Source organism: Choristoneura fumiferana, chromosome 18 (assembly GCF_025370935.1).
Source record: "Choristoneura fumiferana chromosome 18, NRCan_CFum_1, whole genome shotgun sequence".
NCBI lineage: Eukaryota > Metazoa > Arthropoda > Insecta > Lepidoptera > Tortricidae > Choristoneura > Choristoneura fumiferana.
The window spans coordinates 3,304,979-3,328,233 of NC_133489.1; the positions used below are offsets into that span (position 1 = coordinate 3,304,979).

The 23,255-nt window shown below is 37.4% G+C and overlaps 6 protein-coding genes across 7 annotated transcripts in view; 2 read left to right on the forward strand and 4 right to left on the reverse strand.

Annotated features, from left to right (window-relative positions):
* LOC141438361 (uncharacterized) overlaps positions 1–1,571 on the reverse strand; it is a 1,875-nt gene extending 304 nt beyond the window's left edge. Inside the window, exons 1-2 of the mRNA XM_074102220.1 lie at positions 1,481–1,571; positions 5–627 (exon numbers count right to left, since the gene is read on the reverse strand). Coding sequence (XP_073958321.1) covers positions 5–460 — 456 coding nt within the window. The 5' untranslated portion in view covers positions 461–627; positions 1,481–1,571. The remainder of the gene's footprint in view (positions 1–4; positions 628–1,480) is intronic.
* The window catches only part of LOC141438248 (NBAS subunit of NRZ tethering complex-like), a gene marked incomplete in the record, with an annotated part of 82,235 nt that overhangs the window by 3,387 nt on the left and 55,593 nt on the right, over positions 1–23,255 (reverse strand).
* Positions 9,462–12,443, reverse strand: LOC141438225 (uncharacterized). The gene is made up of 6 exons (XM_074102015.1): positions 12,306–12,443; positions 11,874–12,045; positions 11,466–11,590; positions 10,783–10,879; positions 10,306–10,376; positions 9,462–10,217 (listed from the first exon to the last, which is right to left on the reverse strand). Exons 1-6 carry the CDS (start codon positions 12,331–12,333, stop codon positions 9,673–9,675), a joined length of 1,038 nt encoding a protein of 345 aa, XP_073958116.1. The 5' UTR covers positions 12,334–12,443; the 3' UTR covers positions 9,462–9,672.
* On the forward strand, positions 12,801–13,620 carry LOC141438237 (14 kDa phosphohistidine phosphatase-like). 2 transcript variants are annotated; one of them, XM_074102030.1, is made up of 3 exons: positions 12,801–12,880; positions 13,068–13,273; positions 13,346–13,620. In XM_074102030.1, the coding sequence occupies exons 1-3, from the start codon at positions 12,823–12,825 to the stop codon at positions 13,538–13,540; spliced, it is 459 nt and encodes a 152-aa protein (XP_073958131.1). In that variant the 5' UTR covers positions 12,801–12,822; the 3' UTR covers positions 13,541–13,620. The 2 variants fall into 2 exon arrangements, with proteins under 2 accessions (XP_073958131.1, XP_073958130.1); XM_074102029.1 differs by having other exon boundaries at positions 12,824–12,981.
* On the forward strand, positions 14,214–19,589 carry Dph2 (Diphthamide biosynthesis 2). The gene is given in 7 exon segments (XM_074102011.1): positions 14,214–14,432; positions 14,768–14,880; positions 15,553–15,770; positions 16,701–16,814; positions 16,817–16,903; positions 17,872–18,131; positions 19,057–19,589. Coding segments are annotated over 7 exon segments (1,371 nt in total). The 5' UTR covers positions 14,214–14,288; the 3' UTR covers positions 19,492–19,589.
* Positions 19,489–23,167, reverse strand: LOC141438229 (coiled-coil domain-containing protein 124). The gene is made up of 5 exons (XM_074102018.1): positions 23,025–23,167; positions 22,680–22,845; positions 21,900–22,082; positions 21,231–21,337; positions 19,489–20,561 (listed from the first exon to the last, which is right to left on the reverse strand). The coding sequence occupies exons 2-5, from the start codon at positions 22,836–22,838 to the stop codon at positions 20,372–20,374; spliced, it is 639 nt and encodes a 212-aa protein (XP_073958119.1). The 5' UTR covers positions 22,839–22,845; positions 23,025–23,167; the 3' UTR covers positions 19,489–20,371.

The following is a 23,255-nucleotide window of genomic DNA, read 5'->3' on the forward strand; positions in this document are numbered from 1 at the left end:
GTGCTGCGCTATAATTTGGAGTGCCGTAAATCACTTGATTATTACTGTTGGTATCCTGCTGAGCTACTGGCGAAACAAATTGGAACTGTTGATCCGAAGCTGGAGTCAGACTTTTTACACCACCCGCATAAGCGAAAGGATGTGTCACTCCATAGCGCGTCAGGGGCGACGTGACAGCGTCCACTGAAGGGAAACGGTACTGATTGCTGAAGAACGCTTGCGGCGGTCCCTGGGGGAAGTGGTAGCTCGGAGTCGCAGACAGCGGCTGCGCCAAGTGATCAGGCAAATGCTGGAGCTGCACAAACTGTTGCGGGAAAGTCGTCTTATACGCGACTGACTGAGAAGGAGCCAAAAACTTATTTCCGTACGAATCCTTTAAATATCCGTTAGATTTTTCAATAACGAGGCTCTCCTGGTTGACTGGGATGAGCTGCGTGGGCTTTAATGCGATAGAAGGCATTTGGAACGTAAAGGCTCCGTGTGGAGCCGCACTCGCGTAGATTCCTAAAGGCACGTTGCGGTAGAGCCGGGGTGCGCTCGCGGCACTCGCATTGTCCTTTATCCCGAACCAGACACAGTCCCGAGACACGCTCCGGCCACCACCAGCCAGCACAAGACAGGTAACGCCTGAGAAAGAAACACATAAAAATATGAATACATTAATCACAATCAGTTCCGGTGAACTTGGCGGATGGAAAACGGAAATGCATTGGACCGTTGAAACTTAAACACACAGCACGCATGGGTTCGGGCAATCGTTTAATTTGTTAGTTCTATTGAAAACTTTTATGTAACGCTTTGATTTATTTCATCGAGAACCAATCAGCACGCAAATTAGTGTAAGTAGGTAAGCGTGTAGAAGTAAACAATTTAAAATTAAAATAAAGTACAGTCGAGGAAATTGAATCACGTACCGTAGTGTTTGACATGCCATATTACGTTTGACAAATAAATCATAGCGAAATTGATTATGAAAAGGTTCCACCCTGGTACCTACGTGATTCAGTTTCCTCAGTTGTACCGGAAATCCGAGTGTCGGTAACTGTCCCAGTAGTTGTCATCTTTATTTGTATATCATTAGCAATTTATTAAAGGTTTTATTTAACTTCGTGTCTTGTATATGTTTAGTTCCGACATTACAAGTCAAATTTAAGACTTGGACGTTTGTAAAAATATGCTATAAAAATGAAAAATTTTGATTAAGTTATTTATCTAATGATCTTCATAAACGTTTACTGTTAAGACTGATTTAAATAAAAAACTTTTGACTTTCACTTTTCAATTGAAAAACAAAACAACCCAAACATTTTAAAATACAACAACTGTCAATATTCAAATTAATGGCTATTATATTTAAAATACAAATTTAAACTTTCGAAACAATAAGAAGTAAATCAAATCTTCAATTAAATTTGAAATCACTATAATTCTGGAAAAAGTAAATAATCGCAGCCCTAGGTAATGTAAACAAGCAGCTCACCGTTGTCCCCATGTCAGGCGAGCTGCGTCCGCGCACCGCACAACACTGCGGCGCCGCGCTCCCTCCGCGCGCTTATATCCGGCGCCCGCGCCGCTCCAACCCTCCTTCATCACATTATATCAGAAATCCATTGATATTCTATTTAATAAAATAAATTCATCACACTCCAGTCGACCGTCTAATAAAATTAGATGTTACGTTACCGCTTTTTGTAAAAAAATGATTCTATCACACTTGACTGATTGCAGAAGAGAATGAGGGTCGTTGACTCAATTACCGAGTTAGGAAAAACTTAGTCCGATGATAGTTGGCCATCGGAACATGTAGACAACACGAGGAATGGGCAGAAATAATCGTCCGTGCATAACAAATTATTCTGCCTTGTTTCGTTTACCAACTGACAAATTGAGAGAACTATCCGGTGTTAAAATGGATCTTACGACATGTCCCATTGAAGCAATAGACAATTATTTATGGGTGCCACAACACGATGATTAGACTTAAAATCGGTAAGTTAAGGTGAAGGTGACGTACGCTCCCGCAAAGGGTGTACCTAATGCCTCTCAGGTCAGGAAGTTTTACAATTCAATACAATACTTAATATTGGACTAATTACATGGGTTTGGAAACCTGCTCATTACAGATGCCTACGTCACAATACAAGTAACAGTATAAGTATAGGTATTACTTGTATTGTGCCTACGTATTTACCCCGTGTAAATTCCGCTCAATTATTATTATTTACATTAATTCGAAATTCAAGATTACGATTATTAAAACGACAAAGTTTATTTTGCCGAATGTCATATTTCTATATTATTATTTATTAATGAATATAAGAAAAATACAATTAATCATTATCAATTCGAATAAGCGAAGTCATTTCGGAAAATTGATAATCGAAATACTGTTTTAGGGTCAATAATATTTCGTATTTTTCTTCGTAGTAAAAAACGATATATTTGAAATTCGGAAAAAAATGTGTTTTTAATACTTACCTAATCGAAATTATATGTCTTAGCAAATTTGGAATAAAATATTTCGGAGTTTTGGGTGTCCCATATCTACCTAACTATCTACTATTAATCTACTAACTACTTAATCTTTTTTGATCTAAATAATTCAGCTGTCCTGCGAGCGTTGTAACTCCTGTCTTTTTTCATAATTATAGAAATAATTGATTTATTGGAGTTCAAAAAGTTTGCACCTACATGAAATCTTAATCTAAAAATGACAGTAGTTAACAAAGCACCAAAATGGATGCCACTCAGCAAATGCCGATGTCTGAATTTCTTCAGTCATGGGCCATGACTTATGGCGCTGGTTCAGGGCAACCAAACCAAGGATACCTACAACAGAATAATTATAAAAGCTAGATTAAACTAAACATGTGGAAAGAGATGTCACAGGTAAATTAAAAGCGCAGCGCAACAAAATAGTAGTAGTAGTTTTGCAGTTAGGACTTGCAATGGTCCGCGATTGCTACAATCTGCTCGCTAATCCCAGAAGAGCAGTGCTGCACTGTGTGTTCGGCGTGGAGAGAAGAAGCCGGTGAAATTACTGCACTGAGGTACCATCTTAGGCTCTAGTTGGCACCGCATTGCAATACCCTGGTGTGCAAAATTTATGGGCGTGTGATTCTTACACAGAGACCCACTTTGCTGTTTGTCATCCAATCGAATAAAAAATAAAAATAAATAAAAAACTAGGCATTATACAGATCAAGGCAATGCAATCAATACAGATCAATAATTGCATAGAAAGCGGGACGAAATCTATTTGCACTCAATGTTTAAATTTTGAACCTGCGTTAATTACTACCGAATATACACGAATCTATTCTGCAAGATAGACTTGGCGATAGAAATTGAACCTTGTAAAAGGCAGGACGGGCGGGCATTACCACAGAGGCTTACTTGTTCATGTCGCCCTCCTTCTAAGTCCTTAGCGGGAGGACTACGCACGCGACGCCGACCCGCGGCGTAGCCATCAACTCTGCAGGGCTACTACGTAACTCGAAGTTCGTATCGTACCGTCCCTCTCGCTCTCGTATTAAATAGTATAAGTTTCAGAGCGACCGCACGACACAAACTTCGAGTTTCGAGTTTCTTAGTAGCTCACTCGCGTATTAAAGGACATAAGTGCCAGCGGGACGGCAACATGCGAAGTTCGAGTTTTGCACTTCGCGGTATTAGGGCCTCTTCATTGCGTCTTGCCACAGATAGCCAATAAATTAATTTCAAGAAATATGTCAATCCTAACAATTTTCAGTATTAAATCCGTTTCCCAGTATATATCCCTTTCTGAATTTCCCAAAGACGTTAGTTTGATTCAACACGTTCGTTTTCTAGAAAATCCATGACAATGTTTGATGTTGAATACTTATACTTAATAGATCTTTTGATGTTGATTATCAATTTTTAAAGCATACCCATACTTAGTAAGCTAAATGGTCTAAAAATACGTGCGTGCACGTTTGTCTAGTTATAGTAAATAAATTATGTCCATTCACTCGAACACGAGCGGTTAAGCTACACATAGGCTCATTTTCTCGACCCACTGCTTTCTGTCACGGTGCTGCACGTCATCCACTCGTAAGCCTAGCTCTAAATATGACATAGTATCCCTAGCTGAACGCGAAAGTGATCTCGTTATTCAGTGACCAGTGCAATGTCAAAGGCCGTTAAAGAGAAAAGTGCAAAGTTCAAGTGCAGTGAAATGAGTCAATTAAAGGGGTCAGCGTAGGAAATGAACATACTAGTAGGTACTTACTGGATGAATCGTAGTTTCGTTAAATTTAACTTTCTCGAAAGCATGTATTTAATGTTAGTACTTAATAAAATAAATAAAAGGACGCAGTACGTGCGTTCTTTGCGTGGTAGAGAGTATTTACTACCTCAGTTTTGCCTACGACTTCGGATCTCTGAAACTACTGCATCAATATGTCATCCCTTTTTCACTTTTAAGGGTTAATTTTCAAAAAAACGATGAACAATATACCTAGTTATTACCTAATGCTTTAAGCGGTTTTTTTTACAAAATACCTATATCTAAATTCATGCCCAGTAGGTTGGGCTGTGCGTTGATGAAATCAATCATTCGGGCAGCTTTTTATTTGTATTATCTATTATACCAGGGCGAACGAGTTACGTTCGGGCTAAAGCTCGAAACCCCGAAACACGCACATAATAAATTTCAATGAATTCGATACAGGTGTTTCCAGGTATAATGTTTTAAACTTTCGTGATTTTCATTCATAAATTAAAATACGACAAACGGGACTTATCACGCTAAGCACGAGTAGACTCAGCTCGAGTCTAATTCGTGACCACGGTCACTGCAATGTGGTCGAAACGTCGAGGTAAATACTACTCGAGTTTAGCGTGAGAAGTCGCGTTTGTGGTATTTTAATTGTGTATCCAGGAGATTAGAGATATTATTGGTCTCTACAAATCAGAGCTTACGGTTCCCGTAGGTAAATTGTACCTTTTGCTGCCAGCACCATCGTAATCAACTGGGCGCTTAGTTATTGACGTTATTATAGTTTTGTAGTTTAATCGCCTGTTTCACCACCTGTCGACTAACTTTAAGTGTCGGATAAAAGTATTGCCGTCTTTGTTTATTCGGGCAAAACAAACAGAGACGGCATCACTGATATCCGTCACTTAAAGTTAGTTGACAAGTGGTGAAACAGGCCCTAAATCTGCAAAACTGTCCAGTAATAAAATGGTTTGATTATAATGACATTTTCGTCATGTTTTGCTCAATGGATCATGGTCTGTGATTCTATCGTTGCGCCCATCGTAACCTTCGTCGCCAGTGCTCTAGTGTGGCGTTTTCATAAAACATTCGTTTACTATTCGAAGACGTAAATCGAGCGTTCGATCGTCGATACGTTTCCACGGTCGTTACGATACGCGGACGAAATAGTTTACATAGCAAACTACACTCACAAAAGTTGTTGTGCAAACTTTCCGCTAGAGGCGCTGTCCGTGTTTCCATACAAATTGAGATTTTAACGCAAACGCGATCGAGACATTTTGTGAACGGGAAAATACACTAAGCACACAGACACAGGTCAGCGCGTAAGGTTCTAGCCAGACGATCGTTCGTAGTCAACTCATTTTCAGTTGCCGTATGGTACCTACCAACTGGACTTTTGTATAAAACAGAATGCAGCAGAAATTACGCGTGTCCATAAAGTCAAGCTTGTTCCCAATAAACACGTGTTTTACAAGGTTTTATTTAGTTTCACCTGTCCCGTTGTGTCTGTAATCAAATCTTGCAAGTTAAATTCGACCAACTTCCAGTAGTTGGATTGACTTGAAATTTGGTATACTTATGTAAATTGCGTGACAATACAATAATCTGCTAGTGACATCCTGGTAGTCCAGCCAGGATCGTCTCCACAGGACGGAACTCTTCAACGGTTAATGGTATCGACTTGAAATTTGGTATGCAAATGTAGTTTCGGTGACAATAAAAGTAGAGTCAGCAAAAAAAGCTTGCATAAAAAAATAAATTTTTTAGCAAAAAGTACTTTAATCAGACCTTAATCAAATTCCGTCGCTTATGATAATCAGAAATTACCTACACCACAAGTACTACTACACTAATATTATAAATGCGAAAGTGGTGTCTTTCACGTCCAAACGGACGACAGATCGACGTGATTTTTGGCAAAACGATAGTTTATGGGCCAGAGAGAAAAATGCACAATTTCCGAGGGAACAGCGCGCGACAACCGAACTCCACGCAGGCGAAGCCGCGGCCAAAAGCTAGTATAAAATGATTGTGAAATAAAAACAATCTAGTAACATTGTTAATTTTATTGAGAATCAAAGAGCTCTGAGCATTTCACAAAATACAAAACATGTGCACTTATATATAACTATTTTATGATCTATGACCTATGGTGATGCCCTCTCTGTTTAGTCGAACAAAATAAGCGGAGACGGCATCACACATCCGTCACATAAAATAACATGAACATAACAGTTTGCCGTCGTACTTGTCGGAAAAGTCCGTATTTACGACAAAATACGATGGAAAAACATAATTGGCTTGATCTGTATCCTAGTATCTAGTTTCAACTCAAGTAAAACAAAAGCAACTGAACATCTTTTACAATCTACTGTTCATATCATGTTACAGTACAGAATAGTAGGACAGGTCATTTGTTTCCTGAACCACGCTGGAACGTTCTTAGAATCATGATCATGGAACTTTCCTGTCAGAAAATTAGGGTCCACAAAATTAGGATCGATAGAAACCTACACCCCACAGTTCCAAATAAATACAGGATGTAAAGATCTAGTTTACTATAGTATCGATCACATAATGCGTAATAAAACCTTTGTGTAAATATGTATTAAGTTAGAGCAACAAATTTATTTAGATGTTTTTCTAGTTACAGTTTTGTATTCTAGCTACAGTTCGCGACACCAATGTCAGAGATTCATATGTGTATGTCCAAATAGTAAAAAAAAGTAAAATGTGATGATAATAATTTAATAGATATAAATATTTAATTATACAATCAGAAGAAATTGTAATAAAAAAAGGTCAAATACTTAAAAGACATGTCACGTTCGTCGTTCGAAAAAGCTGGACATTATAGTTTATGTTCATTTCACACAAATGGCACTGAACATCGAAAAAATTAGGTACGTGATTTTTACAAAGGCAAAATGTCGGTACTTAATGCTGTACGATATAGTCGTATTTTGGTATGTCATTGTTGGACTGTGCATGCAATTTGAAACAGATACGTAAACTACGTATTTTCTTCAAATATTAGATAAGCGGTAATTATAATAGTAGACTGGCCTAATATATTTATTTAGATACTCTCAACCAATCATACAATTATTTAATTTCAACTGTATTTTTTTATTATAGTCGCGAACAGGAACTGTTGAACAGTGGCGTGGCGTCAGATATTTCCGTGTTAAGTTAAAGCCGAAGCAAAGATCGCTAACATCTTCCATAAATTCTGTATGTCCTGTTGTTCTATTTGTAAATATTAGGCAAGCCGGTAGGAATAGTTCTATGGACGCTTCACCACTGTTGAGCCACTTTTTTTATACGACTGGATGGCAAACTAGCAAGTGGGTCTCCTGATGGTAAGAGATCACCACCGCCCATAGACACCTGCAACACCAGGGGTATTGCAGATGCGTTGCCAACCTAGAAGCCTAAGATGGGATACCTCAAGTGCCAATAATTTCACCGGCTGTCTACTTACTCTCCACGCCGAAACACACATGCTACTGTTCGTAATCTGGCCGTGTCATGTTATTCTGGTTTATTAATGATAATATTTATCACAAGTATGTATAACTCGGTTAAACTATGAACAGTGGCGTGGTTCAACAATTACATTCACACACCACCAATATCTGACACAATAAAGCGTGGGGTGACTCTTTATCGGTCCGGATAATACCAACATGAAAATACCGACCCTGTTTGGGCATCCATACAAACTCGTGCCAACTCAAAGTGTGCATAAATATTTGATAATATCTGTTTCTAGGGCTGGTAGGTCAGAGGCTGGTCAGATATTTTTGCATGCAGATAATTGTGGCAGACATTAATATAAAGGACTGTACTTAACACCATATTAAGTAAGATAAGCTCATTTTTTCAACGAGATCAGGGATGGATACTCTAACCTGTACTTAAAGAGGTACTTATTTGATATTTCCATAAATTATAATTTTAAAAAGTTTATATTTTGTGAAGCTGTTAAATTACATTATACATCTGCATGGTAATTAGAAACATAAATAATCCTTAGGCATACTCAATAAAAAAAACTATTTAATTTAATCGGCTTCCCTTTATCTACTTAATATCGATTCTCCGAAATACACTTTGCATAACAGGTATCTCAATAATTTATTTTAGCCGAATGATACTTTTGCATAATCATAACTTTGCATAATTATCAGTTCGAATAATAGTCATTTCTCAGAATATTAAATAGCAGAACACTCTTATCGCCGAATATACTTCTGCAGAATATTAAATAGCAGAACATTAGTATCGCCGATTTTTATATGGCATAATGGCATAGCAAAATACTAGTTTGGACTATTGTATTTTCACGGAATTTCAAGTAGCGCTGACTTTAAAGTTAAAGGAACTAACAGCTATCGTAAGAATGGGTTAAGGGTAAAGTAAGGCCAGCAAAGTAAGCGTGCTGTAACAGCAGCAGGCAAAGCGCCAGAACAGAACTGCAGCTACATACATAGTAGGTTGGGTTAGGTTAGAACTGCGACCACAACAGCGCGCGAGTCGAGCGAGCGAAGCAAGCGTGCCGCGGCAGCCGCCGGCAAAGCGCCAGAATCTTACTGCTGCTGCTGCCAATAAAGGTTAGGTTAATATAGAACTACAATTAATTTAATTGCAAGGAATGTTAATAAAATTTATTCTGCTTTTATTATCCTTATGCAAAGTAATGTTATGAGATATGTATTACTGCGTAGCAACTACTCGAACATATAAATATTATTCTCATCGATAATATGTGATGTTAATATTATGCTTTACAAAATTATGAGAAATGATAGTATGAGATAAAACATATGCGAAAAGTAATTTGGTGATATGATGATTCTGCTCAAGATTGTTATGAGAAACGAAATTATGATTCGATTTTATGCAACATATTAGTGAACCAATTTAATCAACACCAAAATTAAGACATAAATGGTGTCATTGGTGATGTAACTTTAGACTGTCAGCTACACAGACCTCCATATGTGCACAATTACAATGACGGTTTCTTGAAAGGCGAAATATCTTTTTTTCTTTTTTAAAATATGGCTTTTTTGTCCTAAAAATTATATTAATATAAACCAACAGTTCTACATGTGTGTAATGTCTAATGTCTCTACATTGACATTGGCAAAATATATCTTGCTAAACAGGGTGAAGGCATAAAAAAAGTCTATACCAAAACCCACATGTGAATGATATCTTATTGTTCACAATATGTTCACAAAACTATCTTAATAACATCTTAAATCAAATCAATCACATAATAAAACTTTAGTCTCAGGGGCCTCACAGTCACAATCCAAAACATGACACTGAACACTGGCCAGCCATTTGTGTATAGAAAAAAAAAACAACACTACACACAGCACCTCAAATCCAAATATTCACTCATTTGTCCAGTTTCATCATACACCAAGCCTTTTAAACACATTTTTTGTAATTGTTAAATTATTAGCATTCTTTACACCTAATCTAGCTTTCACATTGGCACCTTCGGGCATAGACAGTCTCCTCTCCGGTTTGTTGAATATTGTCTGTTTGGGTTGAATCTTGGTCTTCACTAACCTGTCCTGCACAGATTCTATTTCCTTGTACTCTACAGTATTGGAGAATTTGACAGATTTCGACTTTGGCAGAGCTAGTTTTTCTTTGACACTCACTGGTACTTCATCAGCTCTCATGGTACAATTCATGGCTATTTTCCTCACATTATTCTTCAGGGTAGTTATAGTAACTACTTTTTTAGCTACTGGTGGAGGACTTTTCAGGATACCTTCATATTTGAGAGCGTCTTTCTGCACTGGTATTGTAGGTTCAGGTGGAGACTTCTCAGATTTGGATCCAAGCCGTGCATAAATTGGTTTAACTTCTTTAGCTGCCACAGTTGTAGCACTTTTTCCCGATTCTGTGTTTCCAAGTCTTGCAAAAACAGTTTGTTTGGTTTGTGTAACTGTAAGAATACAATCAATCGTTAGTTAAGAATACTAAAACTTTAGAGTAAAATATTATAACAGACAAGGAATGGTAATGTTAATTACCTTCTTTGACGGCTGGCTGTGGTGAACTGAATCTTATGAGGCGTGATTTCTTGGCTTCAGCCGTTTCCATTCTGCAATACAAAAAAAAATATTTCTATAGACATCATCATCATCAATTCATCATCCCAACCTATATGCATATAGCTATGTCACACTCCTGGGCACAGGCATCCTCTCAGATTGAGAGAGCTTGCGCCGTAGTTCTCATGCGGGCCCAGAGCGGTTTGATAATTTCACACACATCATTGAATTGCTTGGCAGGTTTGTGCTGGTTTCCTAACAATATTTTCTTCATGTGGCAAATTTCTAATGTAATTTCGCACACTATTTTCGAAAAAGTCAAGGAATACAAGACTGGGTTTAAACTTACAATATTCTGCACAAGAAGCATAGGTCAAACCACTAGGCCACCACCGCTTTCTAAAGACATTTGGAAGCAAATAATTTGAGAATTCAACTTAACATTAATGTACTTACCCAACATCAACAAGTTTTCGTTTTTTCTGGTGGCTGGGGGACGTTGGAGACGTGTCCCGTGGGTTGCGCGTGTAATGCTCCAGTATGCGACTAGCAGCTGTCACAGAAATTACCATGTTTTGGGCATTTTCATAATAATTTTTTTAATTAAATAATTGAACTCTTGAGCTAAATAGTAGATACATTGTAATACATGGCAGTGACGCTTGCTGTTTATATTTGCTGTTACAACAAGTAGCAATGCAAAAGTATGTAAAATTTCAAAAATGGGAACAACACATTGCTTTGCAACCACTCCATATGCTTTGAGTTTTGAGGTGGTGTCCACCAAAGTTTATGATGGCAACTGTTGTGCAGTAGAACCTCGATTATAAAAAGTAATTGGAACAGAGACTAGTTTGGATACCTAATCAAAACATGTATTTTTGGAATGTTATCATAAGCAGTGCCTTTTTTACATATCATTAAAATTTGACATGCTTACATATTAATGTTGAAATATACCTAATCATTAATTTTTAGGCATCTTTTGCACCAATATTTAAGATTCAATAATTAAGGGTTTGGATGATAGAGGCTCTGCTGTTTGTGTATAGTTTTTTTATTTCTATTTTTTTCAAGGCTTAAGATTAATTGTCCTCAACAACCTAGGTGTCAATAGGATTATTTAAATTTTTGCTTACGTGATGACGGTTTGTTCTGTGTGATGGTGGCTCGTCCAGTGATGGCTGCAACCGGCACCACATTCACCATTGTGGTCCCTAGTACCTTGTCCCTCGCTGTGCTCTCATGCACTTGCTTTGCATGTCTGGAAATAGAAATAGGTACAATTATTGTTAAATCATTGTACTTATAACAATTTTATAATACAAAACAATCTGTATTTTTATAATTTAACCCAGATTAAGGTTACCCACTCTGATTACTAATATGATAGAAGTGGAAAAACACTGAAATTAAAAAATAACAAATAAAAAACCTTTTTTTTTTTAGCCTTCATGGGAACTAGAGCCTAAGCCTTCTCATTCCAAAAGGAGGCCTGCGCCCTGCAGTGGAACATTTACAGGCCAAGACAATAATGGTAGTCTCACCTTAATATGGCAATAACGTCGCCCATTCTGGTAATGCCCATGTCTCGAAGGTACTCCTTGTTAAGATCGAGCAGCATGTCATTTTGGATGCGGTTCTCCGCGAACGTGAGTGCGTAGGTCGCCGCTACGTCGGAGGGGATCCCTGCTGCGGTGAAGAAGCTCACCCACATACCTTTAAATCGCAACCAAATTGAAATATCAACTAACACGTATGTTTTAATATAATACTGCACGTATTCAAGTTTTTACTACACTGAAAGTTATGGGTAAAGTAATGCCGCGTTACGTTAAAAATGCATGCAGTTGTAAACCTAATGAAAACACCTGGATAAATAGCAGTGTAAATAAACGGTAATAAACCTGAATGTAACATGATCTCACTGCGGCCTTGATTTTTTATTTACTAAAAGGATTATAAAATAAGACACTCACTGGTTAGAGTTGAATCCATCTTGTTCATGATGGAAATATCCAGTCGGCAACTTAGTTCAGCATTAATTTATCTACAAAAAATCACATTCAAACAAACGAAACGGATCACTTTCACACCGCGTAGATCGCAGCCATTTTTATTCTGTTTTTTTTTTTGTTGAATGAAAGAAAGCTAATGGAAATGGAAACTTAACTGCATTGCATGACAAATGCAAGTATATCACCTTGCAGTAAGATTGCTTTTTACTTCCCTCAGTATTTTACGCAGGTGCTCCTTTACGCGCAGAACTAAGATCAGAAATGATAAAGTTCGTGATAAAATAATGTTAAACTATTATTTTTTTGCACTCGCATACAAATGGTCAATCTAATTTTGATCAAACCTTCAAACGGCAGAAATTGCGTTACTTAGTTACAAAAACAAACATATTACATTTCGTTTTCAATAGGGCAACATATTCCATTTCACGTTAGAGTTCAATCAAGATTAAAAAATGTACAACTGCACTGCCTATCAATGTCAATGTCAAAACAAAAAAAAAATCGGGAAACGGGAATCGGGAATCGCATCGCAAGTAAATAAAGTCAAATAATTCTCTTGAAATACTGATGAAAATTTTCACGAGTTTGCCGAGATTAATTCTAGTTACAAATCAAATAAATATTTTGTCTTCTAGTAAGTTGTTTCATACTATAAACCAAATTGACGTCCTAACCTCGCTTACGCAGATATTTATTTTTACATTGTTATTTTTTTGCTAGTTCCAAAGGTAACAGGCGTAACAGGCGTTAATCGAAGAATGTCGTCAGCGTCGTTGGAAGCTGTTCCTAAAGTGGACATAGACCCTGCAGGAGTGTTTAAATATATTTTGATAAAAGTACATGATAAGGAACTAAGTGAAGAAGATTCTATCACAGTTGTTAGGGGCTATAAGAGATGCAATTATCATTCGGATATATACGATGAGGTAAGGCAGTAGACCATATAATTCGCCGTTATCCTTCATATCTATTTACAAATCTCAAAATGTTTTCAACAGGTTCAAGAAAAGCTTCAACCTCTAGACTGTGAGCCGTTAGGAGGAGGAAGAATATCTCATGAGCCGGACAGCAAGAAAATACATATTTACGGCTACTCACAAGGCTATGGGAAAGCAGACCATGAAATAGCTGCAAAGCTCATCAAAGACTCATACCCGGACTATACTATCTCTGTCAGTGATGAGGGATATTAGGCAAATAGATATAACATGGAATTTTCACGATAATCAATGATTTGTAAGCTTCTATTTATTAAATAAATAAATAAGCATAACTGTGTTTATTTATTGAACATTATTTGAACCAAGCGTTTTTAGTCTTTTAACTTCAAAGTGGAATTAGGGTTTTTTTTTGTAAACCACTGCCTGAAAGTTGGCTGGCATATTCAATGTGGTAAAATCCCTATCCCTACTTTCCTACTATAATATTATAAATGCGAAAGCAACTCTGCCTGTCTGTCTGTCTGTTATGCTTTCACGTCAAAATCACTGAACCAATTTAGATGATATTTGGTATAGAGATAGGTAGTTTGAAGGATCAACATTGGGTACCTTTTATTCTGGTAGAGGGCGCCACCACGCGATAACCTAGATCCGCGCAGACGAAGTCGCGGGCATAATCTAGTTAAATGAAAAATCCACTTATTTAAATACAGAGATGTCATTTCTTATGTATTTACATAATTAATTAAAATTACGCTCGAATAACTACCCTCCTTCGGGCAGTTGGTCGGTCGGGTAAAATATTATTATAACTGGTCCTTGATTTTGATTTGCTGATTCACAGGTGTCTTCGAGCTATAAAAACGCCCATTAACGCACAATATCGATTTACATCACTATCATTTACTAAAAAATTAATACGTCATCTATGCCTTGTCTATTAGTTGAATAGGTTTTGAGGTTATGTGTAGAATTGGTTATTGTTTTGATAAATAAAATAATGGCCAACTTTACAACTGACGCAGAAATCTGCATTAAACGTGAAATTGAGGTCACAAATAACGAATTGCCGCTCGACGATTTAGTGTCGCGCTTTGACATCATTCCAACGTGTAAATGGATTCAGGAGAACAGCTTTGAAAGGGTAATGAAAACATTCCGTGATTTGGCAATAAAATTGTAGTTTAGTTTCGGTTGGACTATAGCAAAGGGGTTCCCGACTACATTGGTTAGGTTAGAGTGTTAGTGTTATATATGGGCCTCTTTGCTTTAGGCGGACCTGTATTTTAGTAGTACGGATAGGAAACTGATCTGATCCTGCCAGTGTTTTTTTCTAATCTACATCCTTGTTTCTAAGTAACGTCTAGACCAGAATGGAACTCTCTCCACTCTCTCTCTCTTGCTCGTTTGCCATCCAGTCGTATAAAAAAAAAAAAAAACACGAATTTAACTTACACTTGTTCGGTTTTTTTATTATAGGTGTGCCTACAGTTCCCCGATGAGTTATTGGGAGTCAGTGTCAAGATTTATGAGGAAATAAAAAACAGAGTTGATGTTGATCTTTACATTCTTGGTGATACCTCTTATGCCAGGTAATTATGTTATGATTTTATTACTTTACACATGAAGCAGAGTAGCCTTTGAAAAAATGCCCCCAAAGCTTGGCATTTGTAACTAAAGTCAAAGGATACCTTATTTATAAGGACGTAACATTTCATCTACTCCTACCTTCTCTCTATCTTATTCAGTAGAGAACAAAACGCAAAAAATAAATAATACTCGTTGGTTTGACAGGTGACACTCTTTACCAGGCCAAATAATACCGACATGGAAATACTGACCCTGTTTTTCATGTACATGCTTATAGAATCTGACATGAGCTTCTATGGGTGTGTACATGAAAAACAGGTTCGGTATTTCCATGTCGGTATTATCCGGGCAGGTAAAGAGTCACCTGTCAAAAAGATCGAGTCAAAGACACATAAATTATGTTTTAATGTTTTTATTCTGGACTATGGAACAACCCGTAACCAACCGGACTATCGTAATTTGGCGGTAAAGAAAGCTCTTTAATTTTTTTAAATTAATTGATGCTACTTAAAAATCTGATATTTTTTTCTGTTAATTAGAAAGGTTATTCCTATGGACAAAAAAAGTCTCAAGCGTTTCTGAAATTTTCATCCATTCCCCATAGGTGTTGTGTCCCATGATATATTTTTTATTTGTTTTACATACTGACTGCATCCACCTTACTTGTTTTACAGTTGTTGCGTAGACACAGTAGCGTCAATGCATGTCAAAGGTGATGCTGTCATTCACTACGGCCACAGCTGCTTCTCGACATGGAACATACCGGTATTCACAGTGCTACCGAAGAAAGATCTGGACATAGACGCTGCATTGAAGATCTTGCAGGAACACTTCCCAGACGAGAGTGTCAGGCTTTGCCTGTTTTATGATGCAGAATTTGAACATGTTATAAGTAAGTTTTTTTTTTTCATTTCTATGCTGCATGAGCTTTCATGGCATGGGAAGTACAGGTTCAACTGCCATATTTTTACCTCTTTTCTCTGCTCTAAAGCACAGGTTATTGAGGAAACAGGAAATAAAACAACAAGTCATACATTTCTGTAAAAGTGAAATCCACTTCCATTCGTCACCATCCCCATAAGTGCCACAAACTTCTATTTTTTGCTTAAAGTAACTAAACTTTGATATTAATATGATATTTATTTATTACTATGACTGTCCATTTGCAATGATGATCTAGTTATCCGTATCAATCTATAAAAACAAAGTATTAAGGTAAACTGAACGCCATATTTAGATTCCAAAAAATCTACTATGTACTACTACTACTAGCAATAAAATGAAAACTTTTTGCATCATTAAGTTTTAACTTTTCTAAATAATGTACATAAGTAAATTATTTATATATAATTGCAAAGTTAAAATTAAATGCAAAGGCATAAATAAATAATTAAATGTAAATGTTAATTTCACCAACAGATATTTGGTTGAAACTGTTTTGTAGAAGAAAAGTTCATATTACAGTGGTAACCTTCAGGTTTTAACAACATTTGGATACTATTAATATCATAATTTGCTTATATACCTATTTATTAATGTTTTTGATATGTACATAAAAATATTGACAACAAATCACGTATTGCAAACTTTATGGTAAACATGGCGGCCATAGGGCCACCATCACTTCATTTGGCATCTGACTAAGACATAAACCAATACATTAGAGCTGCTCATTATAACATAACTGATTGCATAATGTATACTAACATCTAGTCTGTAAATGATCACTAGGTACTGTTTCTGTTACTAACACGATATGGATCTCGTATCTGATATAAATGATTTTTATTTTATTTTTATAACTTAACATAATTTATTTCAGGAAATCTATCCAATCAATGGTTTTCGCGGTACCCCGGCAGCTACGTGGCGCGCGTGTCGCTCGCCGACGAGCTGCGGTTCCAGGGCCGCGTCGTGCGGGACGCCAGCGGAGCCCGCGCGGCGTGGACGCGCTCCGGGACTGCGTCTGTGTGTACCTCGGCTCCCGGGGGCAAACACTGTTTAATTACACTATATCTATCGCAGGTGAAGACTGGTATTTCAAAGCTTTATTACCTTATTCCAAGGGTCCTCAAATTCATGGGAAATAAATACTGGGCACCATCTCATGAGTTAAATTGATTGCTTAATCAATAAATTGTTTTATTCTTATAATCAACTACGAAACTACGACTAGCTAGGATCAATAAGTTTTTTTTAAAAGTTATTTTAGAACTGGGCTATGATGTTGCGCCCCGCCCGCTCTTCCAGTGGTTGAGATAAATTATTTTTAAAATGACGCAAAATTACACTGGGTGTGGTTTCAGTGATGAAAAAACAATTCTGAAAAAGTTAAAATTTTGCCGTCAAATTCATGTTATGATGTATGAATTGTATGATCGCCTCCTCCCGCCCTTCGCCCAGAATCTTATTCAGATGAGACAGAAGCAATTTTATGTATGGTCTCCTACTCCTTTTACTTTGAAAGGTTAACTGGATCTTTAAGGGATAAGTTCGCCTTTGTGTTTTTATGTCCAATATTTTTTTTTATAATACAATACTATGAACATAAAACTTAATACATCATACATGATAATACTATCTACTATCTGCTCTGCACCTGTGCTAGTAGAATGTACGAGTACGTACCCACTTAAAATAGTTACCTAAAAGTTAATTCTTCATTCAATATGTCGTCTGTAACGCCAGAATGAATACGTTTAAATTAAGAGTAAGTTGTGCAAAATTCACTTGAGCTCCGTATCGACTTGGCGCGGCAATCCATCGAGCATTGGCTCGCGCCTTAGCCGCGCGAGGAAAATTAATGCTAATAAATAATAAAGTCGATACGCATCTCAAGTGAATTTTATTGCACAACTTAACTAGTCTTATTTTTAACGTATTTTGGCGTTATCGGAAGCCTAGGGTGGAGACTTACAAACTTAACTTTATTAAACAAATCAACTTTACTGATGAAAATCAAAACCTTGTAAAAATTTGTTGATCTGTTACAGCTAAAGACTGGTACCTGCTGGACCCAGAAATAGGTTCAGTGGAGCGGATGGACGAAACCATTTGGTTTAAGAGACGGAGATTCCTCATAGAAAAATGCAAGGACGCTGATGTGGTGGGAATCCTGGTGTGCCAACTGGCTGGCGCCCAGACCAAGGACATCATCACAAGGATGAAGCAGCTGTGCAGAGTCAATGGAAAGAAAAGCTATATTGTGTCTGTGGGCAAACCTAATGTGGCCAAGTTAGCTAATTTTCCAGAAGTAAGTTGGTATGCAGGTTGGATGTAGTTTAAAATTATTCATGGTAATTAATTACACTAGACCTAGACATTATTTTCTTTTGAATGTAGGGATGTATGTACAGTTGAGTGCAAAAATAAGTATCTATTCGAACCACTCAAAAATATGTTACTACGGCCTTATTGCGTTGGAATAAGAAACTGTGGTACTTATTTTTGTAACTTTGAATAAGTTAATATTTTTACACTTGACTGTACACCGTGAATTCTCGATATTTCGATACAGTTGCTTTCATTATGGTCACAAGCATGTCAAATCAATGAGGGCTATCGTTTTTTATCTCACTAGATGGCGCCCTGTTGCGTGAGGTTTTTAAGTATGCTTTCAAAGTCTGTTACTACGGGCGTGAAAACAAAGTTTAGATTAAAATCATATTTAATACACCTTAAAACCGTACCATAAAATATCGAGCATGCCACAGTCTTGCATAGTCCCCGTTTTTGTTCGAAAATAGGAAAGACAAAGGTTTCCAAAAGACAAAACTGTCTCAAAACACAGACATTCATTGCCCGGAACGCATATTTGCCATAATTAATTTCAGATATGCAAATATTCACAAAATTATTCTAATTATAAATAAACCGCGTAGCTCACCCAAAAACTATGAGATTTGACATTTCGGAGACCTCACGCTACACTAGCGCCTCTAGTGGCGAATTCATACGTGATAGCCCTCATTGGAGTTTTTACACATAGGCATCATTGAGTTTCTTTGCAGGAGTCTACAGGTTTCCTCACAATGTATTCCTTCACCGCAAAACTCATGATAATTTCATATGTAATTTCACGCATAAATACCGAAAATCTTTAAAAGTTGCGAGCCAGGGGTCGAACCCACGATTAAAGTAAATAAATAATGGGAAAATATATTCTTTTTTATTTACAGATTGATATTTACGTGATGGTAGCCTGCCCAGAAAATGATCTCTACAGCAATCGTGACTTCTACAAACCCCTCGTGTACCCGTTTGAGCTAGAAGTAGCCCTCAACTCCAACAGGGAGCCCTACTTCACAAACCACGTCACAGACTATGGAGAACTGCTGCCTGGCAGAAAATATTACTGCGATATAGACCATGTCAAAGAACTGACCGATGTCAGTTTAATCACAGGAAAAATAAGAGAAACTAAAGTGGAATCAGTGGATGGAACGAGCATGGAAATGGAAGTTAAACAGAACTGGGCTCTAGAAAACATAGGACGGAACCTCCAGGACCGGTCGTGGCAGGGGTTGGAACAAAAATTGGGAGAGACTGAAGTGAAGTTAGCAGAACGGGGGCGGAGTGGGATACCATTGCACTATAAAAACGAGCCAGAGTGATTTTAAAATAATTATATTTTATTTACAGTGCTGAGAACACGTTGTACAAATAGGATAAGGTTATTAGTTTGGTTTTAAAATAAATAACATTGAAACAACATCAGACTGAATGACTGAGATGTGGGCTAAACACAGGTTTATTTTTTACTAAGTTATGATAAATTGACTCTTCGCTAAAATCTCCAATAAATGATGAATACTGGATGACTGCAAATGCGTTATAGTTCTGTTATATATAAAAGTGGGCCGTCTCGCGTGGCAGCCATTTTCGGTGCAATATTTTGCCCCGTGTAAAAATCATGTCTCATGCGCTTGCCTCGCTCGCGAGGGGGCTCGCTTAGTGGGGGCCCGCCTTAACACATTCATCAAAACAAAAATCAGTAACTCTAGACTCAAGATAGAAGGTGAAAATAGTGTCTGAAGCCACCCAAAGAGTCGCCGCACACGGGCCAAGGGCCACAACCACAAAACGTGTGTATATCTCCTGTAGTTTTCATACATTTTATACGCGACGTTTCGTAGCGTGTGGCGGCCATATAAAATGTATGAAAACTACAGGAAATATGCCGGTGGCCGCATTTTGTGGCCCTGGTGTGGCGACCCTAAGGCGGTTATTACACTGCCGCCGCACGCCGCTGCGGTGTGCGGAGCGACGACATTCGTAGTCAAATTTTATTGTACCGTCGCGCATGCCACACCCCCTCACGGAGATACGGAGTCAAGTGTGTATAACATTCGTTTTTGCGTACGAATCAAGATTCTACAGTCAAAATGAGTAGCCTCCGCACACCAGTGGGATGCAGTGGCAATGTGATAACCGCCTTAAATTGACACTTCTCAGTAATTAAGTTTGTCAACAATTTTCTTTGTGCATCTAAAACTAAGCGCTGACTTTTTGATTGAGTGGATTCTGCGGGGACTTGAGCCACTCCTTCCTGAGCAGCTGTTTGAGTTGCGAGAGCCGCAGCGTGGGATTCTCTGCCTTCAGGCGCGGGAGGGTGACTTCTTCGAAAGCCGTGAAAGCTGCCTTTAGCCTTTTCTCCGGATGCCTGTCTGTTTCTGTCTTGTCACTGAAAGAACAAAGAGGGGTTTAAATCTAGAGTTGTAAGCTGATATCTTTCATATTCATATTCATTTATTATTTATTTCATTTCATATATTTTATACATTAGAGTACATTCTAGCATGGACTATTCCTATTTTGTCAATAAACTTACAACGACGACCGGATGGCCTAGTGGTTAGAGAACCTGACTATGAAGCTTGAGGTCCCGGGTTCGATTCCCGACCGGGGCAGATATTTGTATGAATAATACAAATGTTTGTTCTCGTGTCTTGGGTGTTTAATATGTATATATCTATATAAGTATGTTTATCCGTTGCCTAGTATCCATAGTACAAGCTTTGCTTAGTTTGAGACTAGGTCAATTGGTGTCAATTGTCCCATGAGATTTATTTATTTATTTATAACTTATTTAGTTGAAAAGTGGATATTTATCTGAGCAGTGGATGGTACAGGTGGAAATTGACAGCATGAATTTGAAGTCTAACAGATGAGATGATACATAGTAGCAGGCTTTCTTTTGCAGCTCTACTACTTCTTGCTCCATTTTGTATGATCAATAAATAACTGTTTAATAATTGGTGGGCTGTATATTGATGGACACTATTCTAGCTATGACAATTACTTTCCATGCCCATTAGTTGTGCACCACAGAGATGTATTTCTCAATTATTACCTGAGTACAGATATAGCTTCTTCAACGGACTGTGCCACCTCTCCGTCCAGCTGGATCCTGTTGAGATTCTCCTCAAGGGGAGGTTCCTCCACAACCACTCGGGCAGGCTGGAAGTACATTATAGGTACATTTTAAATACATTGTATGTGTGAATATCATAGTTCAAATTATTTTCAAAGTAATTTTTGCAATAAAGTCATTATCCACAGAAAATGTAAAAAACTAACACTGTTTGGAAAATTGACAATATTAGTATTAATTAGCCTCTCTGAGTGTAGCATAAACCCACTCAACACTGATAATTTGTACTCCATCTAATTAAAGTAGTAAAAAAATACAGTACAGGCACTAGCACCATTATCTGAGACAGCAAAATATGCATAAATATCTGATAAAACTATGTCTAGGGCACTGGTAGGATGTCTCTGATATTTCTGCATGCTCCAGCTCCACTATGGCAGATAACTGTGACTGTAAATGAATTTTCAGTGTGTACATTCAGTCTTACTCTCTTGGACTTACTCTAACCACACTCAAAAAGGATATAACGTAACCTTAGGCTAGGTAAGGATTGACAAATCACATTACAAGTTAAACCTCTTGTCTTTGCTAGGATATGTATTAAATTACACATATGAAGCAATCGTCACAACTATACCAAGTATTTACCACAGGTTTGGCAGGTTCTTGCTTGGCACTTTTCTCTTGGATCTTAGATATCTGTGCTCGAGTGATCTTGGGAGGGGGGGCTGCCTTTGGTGTGGCCTTCAATGACTCCATCTCCTTCTCTAGAAGAGCTTTGGCTTCTTGTTTCTTCTGCAGCTGCTCTAGACGTTTCTTCTCCTGATCTTCCTATGTTGATAAATAATTTTATTACAATTAACAAATCTATAGAATGGGTGAGATGCTGATTTTCTTTGTGATGATTCTTGTGATTTTAACCATTTTTCTTGCAGATATAAAATATGTACATATTTGCTGTTTTATTATTATCCAAAATTATTTAATTTAATTATATTGCAAACACAAATGCCAACAAGAACATGTTTGTCTTGACTTCTAACCAAAGAAATAAAAATATGCTATCAATGTGATTTTGACACTCTACATTTTCTGATATAAAGCAAGAGTTGAACAGTGTGCAGATTCTGTTGGGATAATACAGATTTCACTGTATTTTCTGCATCAGGCTGTTTCTAATGACTGACTGACTCTTGATTCTTTTTCCTGAAAAATTGGCAACCCTAAGCAGGGAATGAATAAGTGTAATCATTGACTGCAACACAACTTGTCTTATAACCACTTTAAAATATTTTTATGAGCGAAATGTAGTCTGCTTTCAGCTACAACATATAATATTCAGCATATGACGATCACACAAGGGCGACATAAAATATGAATCACTAGAAATTGTAAAGGAGTAATTAATTTCGGAAGTAAATGGCACACCTTCTTCTGTTGCTTCTTCTTAAGTTTGTCGTCATTATCCTCCCACGCCGAGTCTTCGATCACCTTCTTTAGTTTGTTATCTTTCTCAATCTTCGCATCTTCCTTGCGCTGACGAGCTGCCACAGCCTTGCTGTTTTCACCGACGAATTTCTTCGGCATGGTGCGGCTTAAAACACATTTAGGTTTGAACACTTAAATGGTAGGTTTGAACTTAAGTCGTCTAGGGGTAGCAAAGTTTTAAAAGTTCGAGATTTTATAGTTGGACAAGCTGAGGGTAACCTTTTGCAACGTGATACGTGAAATTATTTTTTCATAGCACACAGTAAGTGTTCGTTTAAAACTTACCAATTTGTTCGTGTGGAACTAGAAAATTACGAATATACTTTGTCGTTTCCAGTAACAAATACTGTGCTCTCATGAAAATTTGGACTTTTCGCGAATGTTGATTTGTTTTTTTATTAAATTGTCAATTTCGTTTGACACCTTGCCTTTTTCAGTTTTGATCAGTCTGTCTCAGTCATGCTAAAAACTACTGGTATCGCAGGTAACTTCCGGTTCGTAGTGAACGAGCACATC

What these genes read in the sequence shown, in the direction of transcription:
- LOC141438225 (XM_074102015.1), bottom strand. Translation starts at nt 12,333, where the DNA reads ATGAACAAGATGGATTCAACTCTAACCA. An exon ending in GATGGATTCAACTCTAACCA is followed by an intron (nt 12,046 to 12,305) that starts GTGAGTGTCTTA and finishes TGCGATTTAAAG; the next exon opens with GTATGTGGGTGAGCTTCTTC. An exon ending in GACGTTATTGCCATATTAAG is followed by an intron (nt 11,591 to 11,873) that starts GTGAGACTACCA and finishes TTCTATTTCCAG; the next exon opens with ACATGCAAAGCAAGTGCATG.
- LOC141438237 (XM_074102029.1), top strand. Translation starts at nt 12,915, where the DNA reads ATGAAAATTTTCACGAGTTTGCCGAGATTAATTCTAGTTACAAATCAA. An exon ending in AATAAATATTTTGTCTTCTA is followed by an intron (nt 12,982 to 13,067) that starts GTAAGTTGTTTC and finishes TTTTTTTGCTAG; the next exon opens with TTCCAAAGGTAACAGGCGTA. An exon ending in ATTCGGATATATACGATGAG is followed by an intron (nt 13,274 to 13,345) that starts GTAAGGCAGTAG and finishes TGTTTTCAACAG; the next exon opens with GTTCAAGAAAAGCTTCAACC.
- LOC141438229 (XM_074102018.1), bottom strand. Translation starts at nt 22,838, where the DNA reads ATGCCGAAGAAATTCGTCGGTGAAAACAGCAAGGCTGTGGCAGCTCGT. An exon ending in AGAAGAAGCAACAGAAGAAG is followed by an intron (nt 22,083 to 22,679) that starts GTGTGCCATTTA and finishes TTATCAACATAG; the next exon opens with GAAGATCAGGAGAAGAAACG. An exon ending in AAGAACCTGCCAAACCTGTG is followed by an intron (nt 21,338 to 21,899) that starts GTAAATACTTGG and finishes ATGTACTTCCAG; the next exon opens with CCTGCCCGAGTGGTTGTGGA.